General features: G+C 41.0%; 1 protein-coding gene across 15 annotated transcripts in view; it reads left to right on the forward strand.

Moving 5' to 3' along the window:
- UNC80 (unc-80 homolog, NALCN channel complex subunit) overlaps window positions 1–23,786 on the forward strand; it is a 223,950-nt gene that overhangs the window by 166,897 nt on the left and 33,267 nt on the right. For 8 of the 15 annotated variants that reach the window (XM_044241491.1, XM_044241501.1, XM_044241492.1 and 5 more), the window contains exons 42-50: window positions 978–1,158; window positions 2,724–2,992; window positions 5,063–5,197; window positions 6,653–6,806; window positions 7,699–7,795; window positions 12,071–12,241; window positions 15,362–15,454; window positions 16,866–16,901; window positions 17,245–17,463. In XM_044241491.1, the coding sequence (XP_044097426.1) occupies window positions 978–1,158; window positions 2,724–2,992; window positions 5,063–5,197; window positions 6,653–6,806; window positions 7,699–7,795; window positions 12,071–12,241; window positions 15,362–15,454; window positions 16,866–16,901; window positions 17,245–17,463 (1,355 nt within the window). The remainder of the gene's footprint in view (window positions 1–977; window positions 1,159–2,723; window positions 2,993–5,062; window positions 5,198–6,652; window positions 6,807–7,698; window positions 7,796–12,070; window positions 12,242–15,361; window positions 15,455–16,865; window positions 16,902–17,244; window positions 17,464–23,786) is intronic. The other 7 variants (XM_044241494.1, XM_044241496.1, XM_044241503.1 and 4 more) reach the window with 2 other exon arrangements.

Genomic DNA, 23,786 nt, shown 5'->3' on the forward strand with positions numbered 1-23,786 from the left:
AATGAATGAAAATGGCATAGAATTAGACCACTTAAATAGTTAAAAATATAGTTAGCATAAACTACCTGAATTGCAGTGGAAAGAAGCAAGTATTACAAACTGTGAGGTGTTGGGTCTTAGGTATATGTAACTGTATCATTTCTAAACTAATTACCCCCAAGTTATCTCAGCCCCTGATTTTGGCAGCAGAAGAATTAAAACCATAATCAACATAGCACTTCATTAGTGTTTTCTTTTTATGTTTAAGAATATGTTTTTAAATTGCATAAAATGGAGCTCTTGTTCTATGTACACTCCAAGTTGGAATTTTAAGATTTCTTTCTGAGTTTTGCAGGGAAACTGTAGTATTCAAGCCTGTGGTTCTGGCCCTGGAGCTTCCTCAGCAGCTTTGGACTGCCCATGATAGCCCCTACGCACCCATCATCAATAGAAAAGGAACAAAGAGAAGGGACCAAGAGAATCCTGTCCATGCTATCTAGGTCCCATCAGCTTTTGTCCCAAGATAGGTTCTGCCTGGATCCCATTCCAGTCCTTTTTTAAGAGAAAAACCCAGAACAGCTTAAGGCATCAGTGGAAATGGTAGAAGCACTGGAACTTACTGACTGGCTCCTGCTGGAAAAAATCTTCCACAGTGTGACATCCGGACAAATGGGCTCTATTTAACATGGAAGGATTCCTGACAATGCTTGCATTGTGCTCCGGCAGCCTGCAAACCCCTGAGAAACACTTCCTTCTGTGGAACAGGCGGGTGCAGGAAGTGAGAGTCAATCAAGCATTGTTTGCTCTTTCAGTGGGGTAAAGAAAAAAAATTTCTCCCTCAATTCAACACTGCCCCCCCCTTGATTTATTTATTTATTTATTTATTTTTAAATCAGCCGCATTTGCCATGAAAGATTTGACTTCAACGTCTTCACTCCTTTTAATTTCAGGGTTGCTAATTCTCCTTTTCCTCTGCTCTTGCTTTTGTTTGCTGCTAGGTGTTCACTCGGAAGCTGGAGGAAGTCGGGAGGGTTTTGTTTCTCATCTCCCTGACTCAGAAGATCCCCACAGCCCACAAACAGTCCCACGTCTCCATGCTCCAGGAAGACCTCCTCCGACTACCCTCATTCCCCCGAAGTGCTATTGATGCTGAATTTTCACTCTTCAGTGATCCACAAGGTATCAAAAAAAAAAAGGGCATTTTTTTTTTCTTGGGCTTCCTATGCCTTTGTTTGGTCCTCAGCTGAAAAGTACCATTACCAGCCAAAGGTTCTCTAAGCCTGTGCTTCTCAGCCTGAGGCATCAGAATCACCTGGAGAATCTGATAAACAAAGATTGCTGGGTCCACCCTCCCCAGTTTCTGATTCAGTAGCTCTGAAATGGAGCCCAGGAACTCAAATTTCAGCAAGTTCCTAGGTGATGTCGATGATGCTATTCCAGGGATCAAACGGAGACCACTGTTCTCAACTAATCATAAGCAGGGATTTTTGGGTTTTGTTTTTTTTAATTTAAATTCAGTTAATTAATATATAAAGTATTATTGGTTTCAGAGGTAGAGGTCAGTGATTCATCAGTCTTATATAATACTGTACTCATTACATCACGTACCCTCCTTAATGTCTATCACTCAGTTACTCCATCTCCCAACCCCTGTCCCCTCCAGCAACCCTCAGGTTGTTTCTATGATTAAAAGTCTCTTATGGTTTTTCTTCCTATCTGGTTTTGTCTTGTTTATTTCCCCCCCCCATGATCCTCTGTCTTGTTTCTTAAATTCCACATATCAGTGAGATCATATGATAATTATCTTTCTCTGATTTAGCTTAGCATAATACCCTCTAGTTCCATCCACCATGTCATTGCAAATGGCAAGATTTTATTTTTTGATGACTGAGTAGTTTTCATATATATATATATATACCACATCTTCTTTCCATAAGCAGTTGAAGACAGTAGTATGGTATTGTTAGTGTAGGTAGTAGTAGGTATTGTTACTTGACTAAGTGAAGATCAGGTGTTCATATGAACTTCAGGAGGAAAAATTCATTTACAGAAATCAGGACAGTGGTTTCCTCTGAGTTGGGGGGGTGCAATGGAGTTCCTAGGAACTTTCTGAGATGATGAAATGGTCTATATATTGACTAGTGCATTGGTTACATGAGTGTGTATTTTTGTCAAAAGTCATGGAACTCTCCATTAGAGATCTGTGCATGTTTGTTTTACTCTGAGTTACACCTGAATGGAGAGTTAGTTAGAGACAGAGAGACAGAAAGAGACTCCCTTTGAAGCCTTGCAGGGTGACTCACTTATTGATTTGAGATATTGACAATTAGCCTCCTAGTGTTTAATGTCTTCTCCAGCCAGAAGCTCCAGAGCAAACATTAGAAAGAGCTCTAATCTGTCCAAGAGTTTAGAGATCTAGAACCAGACCCAGCCCTGCCATTTCCTTTCTGCAACAACTAACTTTTTTCTCAAAGCCACAGTTGAAGCAGTAGCAACACGCTGCAAATACCAGCCGTGTCTTGCCTACAGAGTCGACTCAAAGAGGTGATGATGGAAGTCCTTTGAGAACCAGGGAGTGTGAGACCAGCGGCAGCAGCGTGTGCTGGAAGCATTTCCTCAGCACATCTTCCCATCCCAGATTGGAACAAATGGGAAGCAGCAGTGCCCTCGGGTGGGCTCGTCCTCCAGCGACGACAGGATTGGCGTGGGGCTAATTCTGTCTCTGCTGTTTCATGTTCTCACAGCTGGCAAGGAGCTGTTCGGCCTCGACACTCTTCAGAAAAGCTTGTGGATCCAGCTCCTGGAAGAGATGTTCCTGGGCATGCCGAGCGAGTTTCCCTGGGGAGATGAAATCATGCTCTTCCTCAACGTGTTCAACGGGGCTCTGATCCTCCACCCGGAAGACAGCGCCCTGCTCCGGCAATACGCCGCCACCGTCATCAACAGCGCCCTGCACTTCAACCACCTGTTCTCTCTCAGCGGCTACCAGTGGATCCTGCCCACCATGCTGCAGGTGTGGCTCAGCCTCCTCTCCCGAAAATCACCTGCCCCTGCGGCAGGCCAACAAGACCTGTACTAAGACTTTTAAAGGATGGCGTTCTCTGCTTTTGTGGCAGTCGACGGCACCAAGTGAAATCTCCCCGGAATTTTCCGGAAGGTCACAATACCCTGTTCTATCTATCCTGAGGTATCCCAGACCTGGAAGAGGCTTTCCTATTTGCTCTAGCCACTCTTTGAGGGGTTCCCAAAGTGCTGTCACTGGACCAGAAGCATCAGCATTGCCTGGGAATTTGTTAGAAATACACATCCTTGGGCCCCACCCCAGACCTCCTTAAGCAGAACCTGTGGAGTCAGGGCCTGTTCATCTGGACTCTTACAAGACCTCCGGGGGGGTCTGATGCCCTAGAAGTTTGGGAATCACTGCTCTCTTTACTCAAATGTATGGCAAGTGTCCCCATGATGTTTCTCCTGAGAGATTTTCTGATCTCTGAATCGAGATTTCTGCTGCTATTAAACTTGCTATGCTGAGACTGCGGGAGGTTAAGTCAGCAGGAACAGCGTCCATGTACTCAGGTCTAATGTGTATCTGGCAACGTTTAGGAGTAGTGGCTGAAGTTCACACAGAGCCTAGGGGTCATCGTAGTCCTCTACTTCTATGGAAGTTTTAATAAAAATTATTAAACTGGGGACACCTGGGTGGCTCAGTTGGTTAAGCATCCGCCTTGGGCTCAGGTCATGATCCCAGGGTTCTGGGGTAGAGTCCCATATCCCTGCTCAGCAGGGAGCCTGCTTCTCCCTCGCCCTCTACTGGCCACTGTGCCTACTTGTGCTCTCTAAGCTCTCTGTTGAATAACTAAATAATTTTTTTTTAAATTAGAAAAGTAATTCATGCTTGTGCAAAGTAGGGTCTGTTCAATCTACAGGGGCAAGACATTTTCTTTAGTATCAGGCCTCTCCTATTTTTAAATAGTTGAAATTTTCTCTATTTTTATGACTTTTTTACAGATTTCCAAAAATAATGAATGCTTGTTATAAAATCCAGAAGATAAAGTTTAAAGAAGACAAAGATCATGCATAACCCTCCTTCCTAGATAACCATTTATTCATACTTCTTGAAAATCCTTATACTCTATCCTGCCTTTTTTTTTTTTTTTAACAAAAGTTGGATCATACCACATGTTGAAGTTTCGTACCTACTTTTCTCACACCACACTAAGAATATCACAGGCATTTTCTCATGTAGCTACATTCAGTGCTAGAGCATCCTTCTATTAGCTACATAATATTCTGTTGTTTGCATATACCATAAGTCACTTAACCTATCCCAATTTATGAATAGTTTCATTTGTTTGAAATTTTCCACTATTGTAAGCAAAACTACGTAGGAATTCCTGTATATCCATCTTTGTACCTTTGTCCAATTTTTTTCTTGAGATAAATTCCTAGTGACAAACTCCCTAGGAAAAAGCATATTCATGTTTATTACCAAATTTCTCACAAAAGAGGTTATACTCTGTTATACTCCCATCTACCAGCGTATTGAATTAGCCGTTTCTCTCCATGCTTCCCATAGTTATGAGGTCTTTTGTTTTTGTTTTGTTTTTGTAGAGAGAAAGACTGTGAGGGGCAGGAGGGGGAAGGGCAGGGAAGGGGAGAGGAAGAGACTCTTTTTTTTTTTTTTTTAAAGATTTTATTTATTTATCCGACAGAGATCACAAGTAGGCAGAGAAGCAGGCAGAGAGAGGAAGGGAAGCAGGCTCCCTGCTGAGCAGAGAGCCCGATGCGGGGCTCGATCCCAGGACCCTGAGATCGTGACCTGAGCCGAAGGCAGCGGCTTAACCCACTGAGCCACCCAGGCGCCCCAAGAGGAAGAGACTCTTAAGCAGTCTTCATGTTCAGCACAGAGCCTGACACGGGGCTTGAACTTAGGACCCTGAGAGAATGACCTGAGCCAAAAATCAAGAGTCAGATACTTAACCGACTAAGCCACCCACGGGCCCCTCCATAACTATGAATTTTAAAAGCAAACACAACTCCGATATGCTGTTGAGGCATTTTCTGAATACGTGGCATTTTTCCACAGGTGTACTCCGATTATGAAAGTAACCCCCAGTTGCGTCAGGCCATCGAATTTGCCTGCCACCAGTTCTACATTCTACACCGGAAACCGTTTGTGCTGCAGCTGTTTGCTAGTGTGGCCCCTCTCCTGGAGTTTCCTGTAAGTGAGCTCTGGGGAAATAAATGTAGACCAACCCCATGAGAAAAGCAAAGGCTCTTTTAGTTAGAGTCTGCTGTAGCAAGGGAGTTCGCCACTTGGGTCTTGGCAAAGACTCAAAGGCGGGCAGAGGAGTAAGAAAATTCAATAGTGGAGAAAAAATCAGGTATGCCCTGATTGGAGGCTGTTGGTGGGGGGGGGGGTGGCTGTAAGCAGGCTAACTAGATGTGGGCCATCCTATTTAATTGGCTAGGGGTACATATTTGTCTTTCTCTGATTGGTCTAGTTGAACGCAGGGACAAGGAAGGATCAGGGAATCTGTCAGTTGTCATCAAGTCCCCCATTTGGGGGCTAATGGTTAAACGGGTTATTGTTTGGTTTCCAGTAGAACTAGTAGTCTGACTTCCTGCTAACCTGACTTGTAGCAAGCTGGCTTCCTGGGTGGATTACTGGGGACAATGATTTGGTTTCCTGGGCAGGTGACCACAGGTTATAGATCAGAGCTCTATTTTTATATATGACCTGTTCATTTCTATTGTCTGTTTGTATAATCAGGGTCTCAGCTCTCTTTCTTCAGCCGGTGGGATACGAATCATAAATTATTTCTCTTCATTTTTCTTCAACACTCATCTCCGCCTGTAGGATATAGATAGGCCAAGTCCCCAGTTTTTTATACTCTGTTGATAAAAAGGAAGAGATTCCTGATTCTCATTCCTTTCTATCACTGTGTAGCACTCACGCTGCTTTTCTTTTTCTTCTGATGCTTATACCACATCACATGTCATGCGTGTGTTGCGCTAATATATATCTCTACCATACCCCAAAATAGAATTTAAGCTCCATTAAAGCAAGATCTTCATCTGTCTTTCTGTTTGCTTTTGATTTGTTTTTGGTTGTTTTGTTTGTATGCCTTTTTTGGTTTTGTTTTGTTATAACCTCGGTACACAGAATTGTACATGGCACATAGTAGGAATTTAAGAGGGATTTGTTGTTTTAATAAATCAAAGCCATTTTAAGTAGCAAGATTTTAAATGGCAAGCATCTCCATTTGAGAGTTATATTATCAAACAAGACCTGAAAAATGCCCAGAGTTGTTAAAATAAGCGTCTGTTTCCCCAGACATATTTGATGTGTTCAACTCCTACATTGCAAAAGCCCCTTTGGGAATACTGAGCCCTTCCATTGCAGACCAGAGGAGACATTTACATGAATTGTTCTGGAGGTCTACATATTGCTGTATTTTTAGGAGTTTGTACAAATATCTCTTTGTACCGGATCAACATTTAATACATCCCTTGAAAGCCCAGTGTTCATTCCAAAAATCATGTAGCAACATTGCCGGATCCTGGGAGCTGCATGCCAAATCGATGTAATTGTTATCAGTGGTGGTGCATGTGAGATTTGAACTCCTGATCAAACCATATTAACGCCAAGGCAGAAATCAATAAACTAAAATAGCCTTTCTTCATACAGGATGCTGCCAATAACGGACCCAACAAAGGCGTGTCGGCCCAGTGCCTGTTTGATCTGCTGCAGTCCCTAGAAGGAGAGGCCACTGACATATTAGACATCTTAGAGCTGGTCAAAGCTGAGAAGCCTCTTAAATCATTAGGTAAAAAAAAAGTTGCCCTGACCTTCCCTTTGTAGATTGTAATTATTTTTTTTAATGATTCTATTTTAAATTCTATATTAAATAAAAACAGAAAGAAAAATGGAAGAGTGGTATAAATTGAATGAGTACCTTTCTTATCTCCTGTTTTTTCTTAAATTTCTTGAAAATCTTAAAGGTGTCTGGTTGGCTTAGTCTGTTAGGTGAAGCATCTAACTCTTGGTTTCCGCTGGAGTCAAGATCTCAGAGATCAGGCTCTGAGATCCAGGGATCAAGCACTGCTGTGGGCTGGGTACTCTGCACAGTCTGCTTGTCCCTCTCCCTTCCCCTCTACTCCTGACTGCAAGCGCTCGCTCGCTCTCTCTCCCCCCCCTCTCTCTCAAAAAGACAAGATCTTTAAAATTTTTTTTTTAATTTCTTGAAAATCCTAAAGAGTATGGAATTCTCTACCATGGAAATTGTATTAAAATGGTGTCTGATACTACACTGCTCTAGTAACACATTGTTCAGAAAATTAGGTTTTCCTGGACAATTCTAGGCAAGTAACTCTCTAAAATGGTCTTTTATGATCATGGAATGTGTAGAAGAAGAGAGAATTCAAAGATAAAGTCTCATGTCTTAGACATCTGCATGTCCTTGGATATCATCTAGTAGGTCAGATTTTTTTCTAAACTACCCCCCAAAAAGCACTTTTATTTTTCATCTGATTATTTAAAATTGGGAAACAGAATTTTCAGTCCCTTTAGATGAAGAAATTAATCGTGTTCACAGTGTAGGAATAAAATCTGACAGAGAAATGGCTATAAAATTTAACCGGAATGTTAAGAGTGATAATTTCTTCTTTATCCCTGGCGACTCCACTCTGATTTTGCACCTTGGCCTTCTGTCCCTTCAGATTTCTGCTATGGAAACGAAGACCTGACATTCTCTATAAGCGAGGCCATTAAACTCTGTGTGACTGTGGTGGCCTACGCTCCGGAGTCATTCAGAAGGTAATTCAGCCCTTTATTCTGTGCCTTGTGATAGGTAAATATGGCTAAGAAAATAGACAAGGGTTACATTTGCTAATATCATCTTGTAATATTCTGGCAAGGATGTTTTCAATAATGACATCTAGGAAACTTACCATAGTACAGGTTCTGGAAAATATAGTAAATCTTCATTAATGTAAAATACCTAAAATTTGGAATTTGTGCAGCAGCTAAGATATTTAGTCTTGTTCAGGAAATACTGTCCTGACATGTGATACAAATTAATAGCAAATAAAATTCCAGGGCAAACCACTAAATTACTGAAGAAAATGCTTTTCATGGAGCAATAAGAACTCCTTTCCCACAAAGAGCAAGAATATCAATCTTGCCTGTCATTTCACCAAGTATAAGGAACACAAAGGAGTCACATGGGAGGTGTGATCCCTGTTTTAGGACGTTGGCTTTGGTCTGATTTATGTACTGATACGCAACATGGAAACCAGTCTCATCTTGCTATTAAAAGAGACCTTTTAAAGACAGAGACAGTAATTCAGATGAATCAGGGATAGCCCCCGTTATGTACTTATAGATCCTTAAAAATAATAGAGCTACAATTCCTTTAAATGCACCCTGAGGTTGGCTTAATCAACTCTCTTAATGATATAATCCTCAATTATATCAATATTGGGCAATCTCTCCCTCTCTACTTCTCAATCTACTTTGATCTTTTCTTGTAATGTCTAGCTCATAAACAAAATCGCAGGTTACATGCTATCATATTTTTCGTATAAGGATCAAGCTGGAAACGGGACCGCCTTGAAAATTCAGTGTGGAGGAAAGAAGTCCTGCCCTGTTGCCAGCTCTTGCAAAAAGAAGGAAAACAGCAGAGTTGGTTTTGCCAGTGTATCTTTGTCAGTTTTTCTCTCAGATTAGTCTTTTTCCCTCCCCTAGAACATAATGAGTAAAGGGGCAAAGAGGGACCAGGACTCAGATTAATTGAATTCTCTCTGCATGAAAAATGAGTAAAAAATATCCACCCACCCCCAACCCCAAGATTCCCAGCTTTTTTTGGTGTTAATCAGTGGGGATTAAATATCGTGCCTGTGGTCGACCAGAAATGCGGCTATGGCCCTCAAGGGAGCAAACCTGCAGTCTATAATGATGGTCCTTCTCCTCCTTCCCTTGGGCTCCTCCTATAATATCCCAGCTCCGTAAATGGCGTGACAGGGATTGAAAGCCTGTGTCAAGTTAACTCCAAGCCCACTCTATTTGTGGGTATAGAAACACTCCCTATCCTACTTTCTATTCCAAGTGTGTCCGAGTACGTTGTTAGTAGGGTGTCTCAGAGGACCTGCAGTGAGAGGAAGTGATATCCAGATACAGCAGTAGTGAAATGCAGAAATCTTCTCCAATGTCAAAGTGCCAATGACCTAGAAAACCCCCAGATTTAACTGAAAATTTTTTCCATTATCAAATTTCAGGTGAGACATGAAATCCTCTCTCGAGTTAAAATCCAAACACGCTGAAATCAAAAGGAATTCAAGTTCACAATCAAATTCTCTTGTCATTGTGAGCTAAAGGCCAAAGTCCAATCTTGTTAAGTTAAATTAAAATTAAAGAAAGAATTATCCTCCCTAGTTCGCTATTCTGTTCTGTCAGAGGGGTTCCTGAATTTCTGCGTAGACTCAAGGTGTCTTAAGCAGCTGTCCCCTGGGATCTCTCTCAAGGAACAAGTACAATTCTTATAACACTTCAGCACTGGTTACACTAAGTTGTACTTAAATTTTTAGAGTAAATGTATTCTATTTAAATACAACATTTGTACAAAAAAAGTTTTTAAAAATAATAACTTTATAGTTGTACCAATGTTGATAAAGTTAACCCATCTACACAACTACCACTCAAATGGAAAAATCAGAGGAGCCACCATCCTACATCACAAATCATCTTTGTCTATTTCTGAACTCTATCCAAGTGAAATAATATAGTAGGTACTTTTTAATGTCCTGGTTTTGTTATTCAATATTACTTTATGAGCTTCATCCACATCATTGTGCATCACCAGTTTGTTCTCCAGTATTTAATGTCTAGGCCACAATTGATTTCTCGTGGACAGATTTCTGTGTTATATCCAATTTGAGGCCATTACAAATACTGCTGCAGTGAATGTTTTTGTATGCGTCTTTGGGAGCTCGTGTGTCTGTATTTCTGTAGGTGAAAATGCTGTGCTAGGTCATGGAATATCTGTATGTTTTGCTTTAGTAGATATTACTTGTTTTCCAAAGTGGCTGTGTCAATCTCTGTGCCCACCAGTGGCGTGTGCGTGTCCCAATACTCTGCTGCCTCATCAGCATTTGATACTCAGTCTTTATTTTAGCTCTTTTTTTGGGTGATAGTGATATCTCATTGTGTGTTTTAGTTTGCCTTTCCCTCTTCCAAACTGGAAGGTTTGGAAGCTCTCCCAATGTTTAATGGAATTTGGATAGCTACTTTCGCAAAGTGCCTATTGAAGTCTTCCACCCATTTTTAAATGAGTTTATCAGTATTTATTTTATTTGATATGTTGAATTTGTCCAAAGAATCTGATGTAAGTCCTTTGAGCTTATATGAACTGAGGTGCTGGTAAACATTTAATAACCAGCTCTCTGGGGGAATAGAGTCCCTGATACATAGCATTGCTAATTTGCTAATATCTAGAAATGGCTGAGTATGGGATACCAGCCTGACATCGTTGAACATGGGGTTGGAAACAGTTGCATACGTAGACTGCCTTGACCTGTTAAATGTCCACTCCTGCACACCACTGGTTATATGCATTCGAATAACATCTTTTACTCTGTGACTTATAATTTTACTCACCTAACATTATCTTTTAATGGATAGAAGTCTTCATTTTAACGTGGTCTAATGTATAACTATTTACCTTACTGTTTAGTGCTTTCTGTGTCCCCTTAAGAAATCTTGGCTAGCCCAAGCTTATGAATATATCCCCTTCTAGTATCTGTCAAATGCTTTGTTGTTTTTACCCTCAATTTTGGTGTGATGTAAAGTAAAAGTCAAGATTTCTTTTTCCCATATAGATACTAATAGGCGATAGACAAAGTACCATTTATGGAAAGGTTAGCATTTCCCATTGCATTGCAGTGTCATTCTTGTTATAAATCAAGTATCTGTGGATTTGTTTCAGACTCCTTATTTTGTTCCACATGTCTGCCTGTCTCTCCTTGTGTTGTGGGGTCGTAGAGTACAACAGCCTGGAAAGAATTTTTTTTTTTTCCCCAAGAAAGAATTCTTGAAATGTTGTAAGGTGCAACTTAGTGAGTTTATTTAAGTAGCAAGGGGACAGGACCTATGGGCAGAAAGATTTGTACTTTTTGCTCTATGACACTGGTGGTTATATGCTTCGTGCTCAAGGGGGAGGATGACACGCCGGGAGTGTTAGATCATAAATGCCTTTTTTGAACTTCTCATAAAACTACTTTTGCAAGATTTCTCTGGTACTTCTCATTCAGTTCAGTATTAACTATGGCTGAGACACATAGGCAGTCATGAGACCCTTTAAGAATGTTAATCAGCCTGTGTTTGATACCTATGAGACCTCTGCAGGATATAGGTCAGCCTTCTGGGCTAAAGGTGAACATCTTTCTGCTTCTATCCCTCATCACTTGCACCAATACTGTGCTGTCTTAATTATTATAGCTTTATAATAAGTCTGGCTGGTGATTGTTCTTACTTTTACCTTCAGTGTTTCTATGTACTCACATTTAAAATGTATCTCTTACTAAGATGTCGTTGAGATTTTTCATTATTCACTCCAGTAAGCAGCCATTTTCCAACCTGCATCACAGACGCTGTTTCCACAGACTCTTTTCTCGAAAACTGCTTAACCTTTAAGAAGCCAGCCTCCCAGAGAAGGGTTTTATCTTGTCTACATTTTGTTTCAGCTGAAAATCACTCTTAGCAAATCCTGAGTGGCAGCCATATTGATCGTCATGACACTGGCTTCTCTAGACGGAGCCACAGCTCCGCCAACCATTCCATGGTCTCTCCACCAGCTGTCCTTTCGCTACTTTTCCCCTCCCCACATATTCTCCCAAAAGGCAAGAAGAACTGCCTCAGCTTTTACTGGGTGCTCGATTAATTAGTGAATCAATTAATTAATTGGTGTCGGTCAATCTTCCCAGCAACTTTACTAACTCTTGGCTTGGGTGGGGTGGGAAGGGGCCTCAGAATCAGGCTGTTAATTGCTCCCAAGTATAACGCAGCCAACCCAAGTGACTGGCTTTCTGATTAAAGTCTTCAGATGCTGATGGTCTTGGAAGCTCTAGTTCCCTGTTACCTACAGAAGCTAAAGAGACAGACATCACAAGTGGAGACGGTGCCTGCTGCCCGAGAGGAGATCGCAGCCACAGCTGCTCTGGCGACATCGCTGCAGGCCCTTTTGTACAGCGTAGAGGTCCTCACCAGGTAATCTCATCACGGAAATAGTCAGAGCCTCACATGGTATGTAGCTGCCAGAAAGAGGAAGAAAAACATGGCAGCTAAAAAATCCCTAAAACCCTCTCTTTATTGACACACACCTGCCCAAACCCAGCCCTTTGTGGCTTAAAACTGCAAACATTCCCTAAGTTGTTTGGATAAATAATGCTAAGTACTCTGAATAATGAATAATAATAATAGTGATGATACCAAGAAGACATCTGCATGCACCTAAAACTGTCTGTGGCGGTTTTAACCCAGTGGTGAACGAATCGTTTTGTAAAAGGGCTAATGGGGCGAATGTGAAAATGTGATCCATATTTTTATTAGCTTTTATATTATTTTATGAGACATGAAATATCTGTAATTCCAACTAAGCTGCCTTTTCTTATTTTACTGCTTGTAAAGAGTTGTGTTTGTTTTTTTGACTGTAGTTTCAGAAACTATATAACAAAAGTAAACAACAGAATTTTATTCTGATGCTAGAATTTACAGACCCTCTGTGGGCCAAAGCTCTGTGGTACTGGGATAGGGCCTGAGGAATTTGGGAATAGAAAGGTACATTGACACCAGAGTTCAGCCCTAGACAAAGTACCAAGAAGTTAGCCCTATTGCATGGTTCTTGGGTGCAGAAGCAGAATGCGCTGAGAGGCCAGACGGAGATGGGAGGAATGATGGGCAGACAGAGTGAGAGGAGTGGGAAGAGGAGGAGGCAGGAAGCTGTGCAGATATCTGGCTTGCTTTCTCTCTTCCCATCCAAAATGAGCTAGGAGATATTGTTCCCCGGAGCAGAGGTGGGGATGAGGGGGTATAGCTCAGTGGCAGAGCATTTGACTGCAGAGGTGGGGATGACTTCTCCCTCGGGTGGTGTCTCTACTCCTCCATCCCATTTGGCCACATCCTTACCCTAAATTCTGTCTGTGATTTACTCCCACCAAAAGGCACCACCGTCTCCTGCCCCATCTTGCCCTGTTAATGAGAAGTAGCTGAAATCCCTTCATCCAGGAAGGACTTCTCTAGCATGTACCAGCAAGTGAGAGAGGGAAGGAGATTATGATTCATTAAGTCAGTGTATATTTAGTTTCTAATGATGGGCTATATTGCCAACCTAGGCAAGCAAGAGTGTAGCCCAAAGGCCTTTGGCAGACTGCCAGTGTTGAAGGGCCCATATGCACCTGGCTGAGGGGATGGGAAGTAGTAGTAGAACAGGGAGCCATGGCAAATTGCCTCTTCCAATGGAACCCACTCCTAATGCTTTGATGTTGGTTTCCTGAAAGTCCTAGAAGGAAGAACATCCTAAGGAGAAATGCTACTTTTATTCTTCCTTCTGGGCCTCTCTGGTTCTATCACTAGCATCTTCATGCAGTTAGAATAGAGAAGATCAACCAAGTCTTCCCACGGGCTGCCTTTGTTATTTCTCCTCACATCATACAATCTCAGTGCTTTCCTCCTATCTGTTCTTTTTATCAGAGTAGGTCAACTAACTTATCCAACATTGACTTACCCAAAATTCCACCAAGAGTGGAATGGATGGAGCACTGACATTTAAAATTCTGTGACTCTAAATATTCCAGTGTATTTAACATTCTCTTGACAGAAGGGAGAACTAACCTCATTGGTCAGCCAAGAATAAGGTTGGCTTTGCCATTTTTACAAGTAAGAAGAGCCCCATTTCACTTCTGTTCTTCTAATTCCTTTACTCATGAACAAACATTGATCGTTACACACAAAGAAGCATATTACTACTGTGTTAATGTTAGTTTTCTGTTGTTATGTAATGCATTAGCACAAATTCAGAGGCATAAAACCAAACATTATCTTGTATTTCATAGGCCAGAACTGGGCAAGCTCAGCTGATTTCTCTGCTCAGGGTCTCATGAGGCTGAAATTAAGATGGCGGTCAAGCTGGGCTCTTATCTGAAGGCCCTGGGGGAAACAATCCACTTCCAACACCATTTAGGTTTTTGGTGAACCCAGCATCATGCAGCTTTATGTCTGAGTTTCCGCCTCCTTCCTGTCAGCCATGGCCACTCTCTACTTTAGAGGGTACCAGCCTTTCTTCCCACATGGCCCCTTCTGTCTTCCAGCCAACAATGGCACCCTGAGTCCTTCTCATGCTTCAAATCTCTTTGTTCCTAGCAAGAGAAAACTGCTTTTTTAAGGCCTGATGCAGTAGGATTAGACCTACCCAGATAATTTCCCTTCGGCAGTGTAAAAGTTCATAATCACAGGGGTGATACCAGGGGAGTGTAGGGGCCCGGGGCCATCTTTAAGTTCTTCCACAACAATGGCACAGGAAGAGAAGGTCTAGTGTGATTATTAAAAGCTTACTTTCCAACCACACCCAGCGTACAGAAAATGAGCATCATAAAAGTAAGCCTGAAAGAGTTCATACAAGACTTGCTTTGGAAAGCTGCGTCCCTTCCATTGCTCTCAGAGGTCAACAGAGAGACAAAGATTACCTAGGATTTAAAGTAAACCCTACAAATATAAAAGCTGTGAGATGATTCAGATCTATTTCTGAGCATCTAAATTACTGACTTATAGTAGATACGAATTTACTCATTTTTCTGGGTAGTCTTAAGTATAATTTTGCCTAGAAGGGTTCTTTCATTCTTTGATAGTTTTTTCAGAAAAATAAGGTGGCTGATTACAATGTAAGTGGCCAAAATGTTATGTACATCTTTACCTTTCACTTACAGTCCAGAACAGTTAACTTCCTAGTAATCTATCCAGTTGAAAAAGGAGCTCTTAACTCTCACTGAATCATAAAGACTTAGAAGCCTGAGTTCATAAATGTCTGGTTTGAAGTGTCATAGTTTATACCTCAGAACTAAGAAGCAGAAGAACTTAAATCATGGTATGCTAACAGACCCCTGGGAATCCATGATCCCTTTAAAGTGCCTCTCAGAAAAGAAACAGCAAGAGTGTGACAGAAAAGCCCAACACAACAGTCTCTCTCTCTCTCTTTTTTTTTTCTTACAATAGTCTCTTTCTAAGACTCTGTGAGTAATTTAAAATTTATGTGAACTTCTGTCACTTGAGGACTTTGTAAATGTCTCCACTTCAATTTTTCTTTTGTTGTGGTGGTTCCTGTCCCTATCACAGGCCCATGACAGCCCCACAGATGAGCAGGTGTGACCAAGGTCATAAAGGAACCACCACAGCCAATCACACCATGTCGTCTGGGGTGAACACTAGGTAAGTCACTGGCCTTATTCTGCTGTGGTCTCTCCGTGTCATACAACCCGAATCTCAGTCATTGGGAATGCAGGGAATCCTGAAATAGTCAATATTGAGCGCGAAAGCCTCCAAGGAAAAGAAAGGAAGGCGAGAGTTTAAAGTTACAAGGCTTCTTTTAACACCGTCAGAGAGAAATCCAAGCCACCTTTGTAAATCGGCGCAGTGTCGGTTTGTTTGCACGGACACGCAAGATGTTTTCTGCTGCCTGGGTGGTCTTTGATCTATTCCAGTGTTGTTTCATTTGCCTCCAAGAAAAAGGCAATGAAGCAATAATAATCAGGGGGTGGTTTCTCATTCCCATGGCAGTTATACGGGGTCAACTTTCTTTCATCTGGGCAGATTTTCCACAGGCATTTCATCCGAATGTTAACTTGGGTCCTCAAATGATGCTCTCGTGGTCCTTGACTTAATCACCCCTCCCTCCCCCGCACCACCCCCTGTTTTGCTGTAACTCAGACTACTGGCTATACTTGTAATACTTACACAGCTTCATCCTGTCCGTGTTAACCACTAAATACCCTAACACACACACACACACACACACACACACACACACACACAAATATTTAATTAACTTCTTCCTCCAAGGAAGGCTTAAGAGAGGGCAAACCCCAAATCAGGTAGAGAAAAAGTTCTTTTTTCCCAGAATGGAATTATTAGTTAGTAGGGAAATCTTAAGGAGAAACTTTGCAATTTTCCGTTCTCTCTGAAGCACAGTTTTAAGAATGTATCATCCTTTATGGAAAGTTAATTCCCTACTCATCATTTATATTACAAATAAAGCAAATATCAGACCCAAGTGTAAGTTAGCTTATGGGATGGTTAGCTCATGCCTCAGTTTCTCAGGTAGCAAGAAAAAACAAATACATCGTAAGGGATATTCAGGGGCTAGATTCCAGTATCCAGTAAAAGGTACACAGGAAAAGAGAGTTTCTAAAGTCCTGTTATTAATCCGTCCTCAAGCGGTAAGTTTCCAGAACTGAAAGGAAGTCTGCCATATTTCTTCCTCTGATCCCCAGAAACAGAGCACATGGTATTAAAACTGTAACTTGGATTCATGCTGCTTTCAAAGCTTTTCAAAAGTCCTTTCATTTGGCTGCATTCCATGTCTTTGTATGTGTTTTTATAATATATGTTTCTACGCATGCTCTACCAGTGGGATGGTATAGCAGCAGCTATATTGGCAGCATGTGTGGTGGCCAAATGAAAGACAAAGATTTTACATTTTAGGATTAGTCCATGTGCGTTGGTGAGCTTAGCAGAATGTGTAGCTTCAAGGGCTTCTCACAAGAAACAGTCCCCAGGAAGCCCCGCCACAGGGCCCCTGTGCTTGCCTCATCGTTATGCAGACTGTTCTTCTGATTCCCAGGTACCAGGAACAAGGCGCCAAACTGCACTTTATCAGGTACAGAGCGACAAGCCCTGATTCCGTACGCATTCTGACGTCTTGTAATGATTGTCTTTTGAGCTGGGTTACGGTTCCATAAGATTTCATTTCATTAATGCATGTCATGTTGTTTCTGGGTAAATCCTCAGGAAGAGGTTCGCGTAAAGCCATTGCCGTTTGGGATGGCAGTCTCTTCTAGGGTGGCACATTTTCTTTACCCTATAGACAAGGTTCTCCTCATGAATGCACACGATATGTAATATAAGGAATCGTACATTTTCTGTCAGCGTGGTGTTCTCCTCTCACAGTGGCCACACACGCAATTTTTCAGACCCCCGGTTAAATTTTTGTAATTCCCCAGGGAAAATCTTCACTTACTGGAGGAAGGGCAAGGCCTTCCCAGAGAGGAACTTGATGAACGCATTGCTCGGGAGGAGTTCCGAAGGCCTCGGGAGTCCCTGCTGAATATCTGTACCGAATTTTACAAGCACTGCGGGCCCAGGCTGAAGATCTTGCAAAATCTGGCTGGGGAGCCACGGGTTACCGCCCTGGAGTTGCTGGATGTGAAGTCACACATGAGGTATTGTCCCTGCTTTTCCTGCTTCCGAATGTGGACAGTGTTGGGATATGCGTTTTGGGGTGTGGGTGTCAGGGTGAGAGAGGCCTCTCAGGATAAGAACTTGGGTATTCAGAGTGATTTGTGTGTGGGGGGGGTGGACTTGGATGGATATCATATAGGGCCATCCAGGAAAATGTATATTAAGTTTGTCAAAAAGGATCTCAGGATAGACAGGGGGAGAGTACTCTCAAAGACAGAAAAGCATAGTTCATGTATTTACTCCTCAATAAAAGAGTAAAAGGGAAATTTTGTCACCTAAATTCTTAGAAAAGTAGCCTTCATCTGAGTACTAAATTTTCACAAGAACTGTGTTTCCTCTCTGTCAGCGTACAAGAAAAAAAATTCACTACTGTTTTCTGCCCAAAGGCTTGCTCTGTTCCTGTACTTCCTGGGGACTCAGTAATGAGCCCTGTAGGGAAGGGAGCTAGTTTTAACTCTGGACCACACTTTTCTCTGATCCCTTTTACACACGTTGTGCGTAATAACCTTCCAGTGTTTCAAACAAAAAATGTCCTGCTGGAAATCTGGACGAGGCCAGTCATTGTTTAAAAAGTTTTCCTGTTGGGAGGACGCCTGGGTGGCTCAGTTGGTTGGACGACTGCCTTCGGCTCAGGGCGTGATCCTGGAGTCCCGGGATCGAGTCCCGCATCAGGCTCCCAGCTCCATGGGGAGTCTGCTTCGCTCTCTGACCTTCTCCTCGCTCGTGCTCTCTCTCACTGTCTCTCTCTCTCTCAAATAAATAAATAAAATCTTTAAAAAAAAAAAAGTTTTCCTGTTGGGGTACCAGGGAGAGGCTCTAGACTTGCTAGTCTGTGCACTCGTATTTCCTTCTTCCTATTGTGTTGTCTTATCTCACTTGTTGTGATAAATCATGAAGTCTGTGTCTGTATGCTCAGATTCTTAAAAGAAACATTCTAGATGTTCTATGCAAATTTGTAACAATTTGTAAAAGGTCATAGAAGCTCCTTGAAAGGAAAATTCCGTAGGTAGCAAAATATTCACTCAAAAAGTTTAGTAAACTTATAAAGCTGAAGGGAGAGTGAGGTTCTAGCTATTCAGGATTAACACTGCTATTTGGCAAAACGTGCTGATTCCCTGATTGCCATCAACTTTTTTCTTAAAATTATCCCTTGAAAATTTTAGAAAGTACTAAGTAAGCGAAAATGAGAGTCCATAAATGTAGAGAGTAGATGTACTCTTTTTCTTCCCAGCTAATTTCACATTCTGAATTGTTGGCACACACCCAGGACTCTAGAGCTTCGTGTGTGTTCGTGCTCCCAACATACAGAAATGGGGAAGAGCTTATTTCACATGGAGAATTTCAGCACCTACACTGGCAAAGGGTAGGAAGGTTTGGAGTAGGACGAGGCTATTGCCATAGCAACCCAGTGTTCCATTCAGTCAGTCTATCTCTCTCCTTTCCCGCTGATGACGGCTAGGGGAACCAAATAATCCTGTGAACACAGCAACATCACTTTCCTACAGTCAGAGGGTGAGAACTGCCCGTTGCCATTTTGAGGGAGTGAAGGGACAAGGTTTCTAAAAAATGGATGAGAGTGAGAGGCAATCAGGATCCTGGGTCAGAAACTGCGCTATAATTTGACCATTTGTAATTATACTTCTTAAGGCATTGGAGGAAGGGGAGAGTGTTAGTTAGAGTGGTCTGGAGCGCCCTCTAGAGGCCAGACCCTGTTAAAGGTTAAATGAGCTATAGTTCAAATGACTGACCTCAGTGCCCTGGCACTGACTTAATACAGTTCAACAGATACTAATGCTAATGAATATGGCCCAAATTCTATGCTAGGCACTGGGAACGTAAAATAAAGTCCTGGGTCTCCCCATGACCACGGTCTAGCACAAGCAGCACACATAAGAAAGTTACTACAATGCATTGTTGCAAGTACTCTAGATCATGTGTATATATCTATATATTTATCGTTTTATAAAACAGTTGAGGCAACTTTGAAAATTAAGCAAAGAGATAGAATATATAAGTTAGAGAGTCAGAATAAAGTGGAAAATAGCAAGGAAATAATTATGTTTATGATGATATTAACACAGGAAATCTATATGATTTGATCAGATTAGATGCCATTCAGGAACTTAAATTTGATTTTGAGCTTCCAAGTTTTCAAAGCAATAGGAGGAAATGACCTATTACAAAATCAGTGTCGATAAGATAAAAAACACCTAGTTGTTCGATAAAAAATTACTTTTCTAAAATACAAAGATAAGAAATGTCTCCTGGTTGGTGTTTGTTAAAAGGAAAGAGTGGTGGAATGAACAACACCCTTGTGGAGATAAAGTGTTAGTTTTGCATGGTTGGAAACCTGTCAGTACTGAAGGTTGGCATAACATCATAATGCAATTAATCAAGACCAACCTTTCTGAAGCCAAGATATTGTCTTTCAAAAGCACAATTTTTTCATTGCCTATTGGAGGAGAGGCAGAATTTTTATTGCCAGGAAACAGACTAAGTGAACTCTATTAATGCTGTTTCTCACAACAAGACTTTGATTTAAAAAAAAAAAAAAAAAAAAGAGGAACTGCCATGATCTCTGGCCAAACAGAGATATTCTATGTTGCTAAGTAGGAATACACCCATATACTTTGACCTTGCACCAACCAAAAGGTATTATATAGATTTTTTTTCTTATAAATTAAATATACATTTGGATATATGTAAAAGTCAGAACCATGGGCACATAGGTCCTGTTTAAAGTTGTAAGAATGGATAGTATCACTCAAGGAAAAAAGATTGATAAAAACAGGAATGACATAATGGAAGAGATAGAGGAGATATTTACATGAAGTCTTTGATTCAAGCCAGAGAATCAAGAGGCAGTGCCAGAGGCAATCTGTACTCCTGCATTAGCAAAATACATGGCTGACTTCAGGGATCTCTGATTAGATAGAGTCTCTGTGCTAATGGAATGTAATGCTTCATTTGCCCAAACCAGAGCTGCCAAAGCAGCAGTATATGTGTGTGTGTGTGTGTATGTGTGTGTGTGTATGTGTGTGTGTACATATATGTGGCAGGATAATGGGATCTGTAAGTCCAGCTCGCTCGCTCTCTCTCTTCTCCCTCCCACTCTCCCTTTGTCCCTCTCTCTCCATCTCTCCTTCCCTGCCTCCTTGGCAGGGTGGCCTACCACCCTCCCTGCCTCCTTCTCTTCAACTCTCCCTCTCAATGGGAAAATCTCTTGTGTTCTCACTGGGAAATGACCATAGGATAATCCAAGGGATTATCCATGTGCTGGTATAGCAAAGACTATATTAAAGGAAATGTTTGTGTTATGCTCAATGCAAATTCATTTTTACCACCAGAGGGATTAGAGAAATTCAGGTAGTAATGCATAAAATGACTCAAATTCAGTTCTAAATACTGTTTTTCATGCTTAAAATAGACAGATTGATCCTTTCTCAGGCATTTCTCAATGTTATCTGTAAAATAATACGGGAAAAAGAAATGTGTGCAAGGAGATATGCTCTTATCTGTCATTCAAACAACCGAAAAATTAAAGAATTTTCTGCATGACACATTTGTGAGGAAGAGATAAACAGAAGAACACACAGGCTTTTAAAATGATTTAAGACATGCACATTCACACACAGTTTCCAGGAGACCATGTGAATGTTCAGTCTGGAGACAAGACAATAACTAGTTCCTGATAATGAAGGGGTTGCCATGGAGAAGATGGGTTGAATCCATGCTTCCAGATTAAGCTTAGGTGGAAGAAACTGAGGGAATTGGCAGTCTAATAGGAGAGGAGCTTCTTGGAGTGTGGACCTCCATGGATGGTGAGAACAGCCTTACGCAGTGGTGAATTCTCCATCCGTGGCACTCGTCAGATGAAGTTATGGTAGAGTAGTCCATGTGTTCGAGAGGCAGTGGTTTGACTGTGATTCCTAAACCAGAGAGCCTGTCGGAATCGCCTAGGGCTGTTAAACCTTAAGTCCTTTAAAGCATTTGTCTTCTCTCTTCTGAAGTAATCAAAGAGAAGTTTCACCTTACTAAAACGCTATTGATAATACATGAGAAAAGGAATGACACAATATTGCTAGTGTACTACTTCTAATGAATTAATGGATGTGCGCAGTGGTCACTTGTGGCAACTAACACCATGAAGAGTGACAAGTAGGAATCATGTGCCTCCTGGTGAAAGGACACATCACCTATGAAATACTCTTGCTAGGAAATCCAAACCTAATCTAATCTAACCCCTAGTGTAACTACCAATTGGATTAAATACGGAAGCAATGGGATAGATTAAATGATAGCAAGGAGATTCAATCAGCAAAATCTGGAGTGTGGAAAATGTTACTTAACAAACAGCCCATTTCCTCAAGAAATAAATTATAAAAACATTGGAGGGAGAAAAAACAGAAGAAGGGAACCTACATAGTTGAAGAGACTTAAGAGAAATATCAATCAATTGAAATGTTATGGGGCTTATTTTATTGTGATCTGTTTAAAGAAAAGTGTACTTAAGAATTATGAAATAAGGTGGGAATTTTGAAAACTGACTGGTATCTTTCTTTTTATAGGAATTATTTTTAACTTGTTAGCTGTCATAATTGCATTATGGTTAATTTTTTTAAGTTCTTAACCTTAGAGACACATACTGAAGTATATGTACTGATAAAATGATTTGATGCTTGGGATTTACTTCAAAGGAGTTCAGGGTAATGGGGAGGGGGTGATTGTGGGTATAAATGAAACTGGAGGGGCTATGAGCTGAACATTGTTAAATCTGGGTGATGGGTACATGAGGGGTGCCATTATATACTTGCCTCTCTACCTTGGTATATACATGTTCAAGTTTTTCAAAATTAAGGTAAAAAATATGCAGATTTCTGGACCCAATCCTTGGGCCATATTTATTAAATCTTGGGTGAGGCCTGAGAAATGATACCCTTTATTTCTACTTTAAGCTGAATTTTTTAAAGTAAGACGATCCAGTCAGGGTTTCCGTATATGGAACCCCACTGCCTCAGGACTATTAAGATCTCTTTCAACTTTAAGATTGAGGATTATACCTTCTGGGCTTTTCCAAGCAAATTTGCTTTAAAAAACAAAACAAACAAACAAAAAAACAGAAAATCTTGGGGCACCTGGCTGGCTGGTCAGTGGAGCATGTAACTCTTGATCTCAGGGTTGTGAGTTCGAGCCCCATGTTGGGTATAGAGATTACTGAAAAATAGTCTTTAAAAAAAAAAAAAAAAGGAAAGAAAAAATAGAAAAGCTGATTTCTGATGTCCTGTTATCTGGAATATCCTTTTTTAGTAACAGTTTTGAAAACCGTCAACATATGGATGCCTCCTGATGGCACCACGTACAAGTGCTCTTCTAGGCAACATTAGGCCTCTCTATTCCCTTTTCCATCAGAATCTCCCTCCACTTCGTAGGATACTTTGGATGCTTGGCTAGGCATATCCTGATTTGAGCCAAAGATTCAGATAATTGGTGAGAGTGGCTTACTTACCCTTCTTAATTTGTTTTCAAAGGAATTTCCAGTACCTTAAAGAATATCGACATTTCAGCCACTGTGAAAAGAGTCTTGGGTATATTTTTTAGGATATGAGTTTTTTTTTTTTTTTTAAAGAAGATTAAGCTCAAATCATACAGCATAGAAATCATACAGCAAGATATTACCATGAATGGGTATACATTGCCTCTTAATATCATCTTCTATACATTCTGCAACAACTCAATGTATTTGGTAGGGAAGAATCGTAAAATTTTTAAATGCTTTTTTTTTTAAGATTTTAAATATTCTCTACACCAACCTTGGGGCTCAAACCCCCAATTCTGAGATCAAGAGTCACATGCTCCTTTGACCAAGCCAGGCAGGCACCCCTAAAATGCTTTTTTCTTAAAGGAACCCCCACCACTTTTTGTGAGAATACAAAATAGTGCAGCCATTGTGGAAAACAGTGTGAAGTTTCCTCAATTACTGTGAGCCAGTAATTCCACCACTGTGTATTTACCCAAAGAAAATGATAACACTAATTTGAAAAGATAAATGCATGCCTCTTTTTATTGCAGCATTATTTACAATAGCCAAGATACGGAAGAAACCCAAGTATCCATCCATTGATGAATGGATAAAGATGATGTGGTATATATAATAGAATATTACTCAGCCATAAAAAAGAATGAAATCTTGCCATTTGCCACAACATGGATGTGGTATAATGCTAAAGGGTATAATGCTGAGTGAAATAAGTCAGAGAAACAAAAATTCCATAAGCTTTCACTCATATGTGTAATGTAAGAAACA

This window comes from Neovison vison, chromosome 3 (genome assembly GCF_020171115.1).
Source record: "Neovison vison isolate M4711 chromosome 3, ASM_NN_V1, whole genome shotgun sequence".
Lineage (NCBI taxonomy): Eukaryota > Metazoa > Chordata > Mammalia > Carnivora > Mustelidae > Neogale > Neogale vison.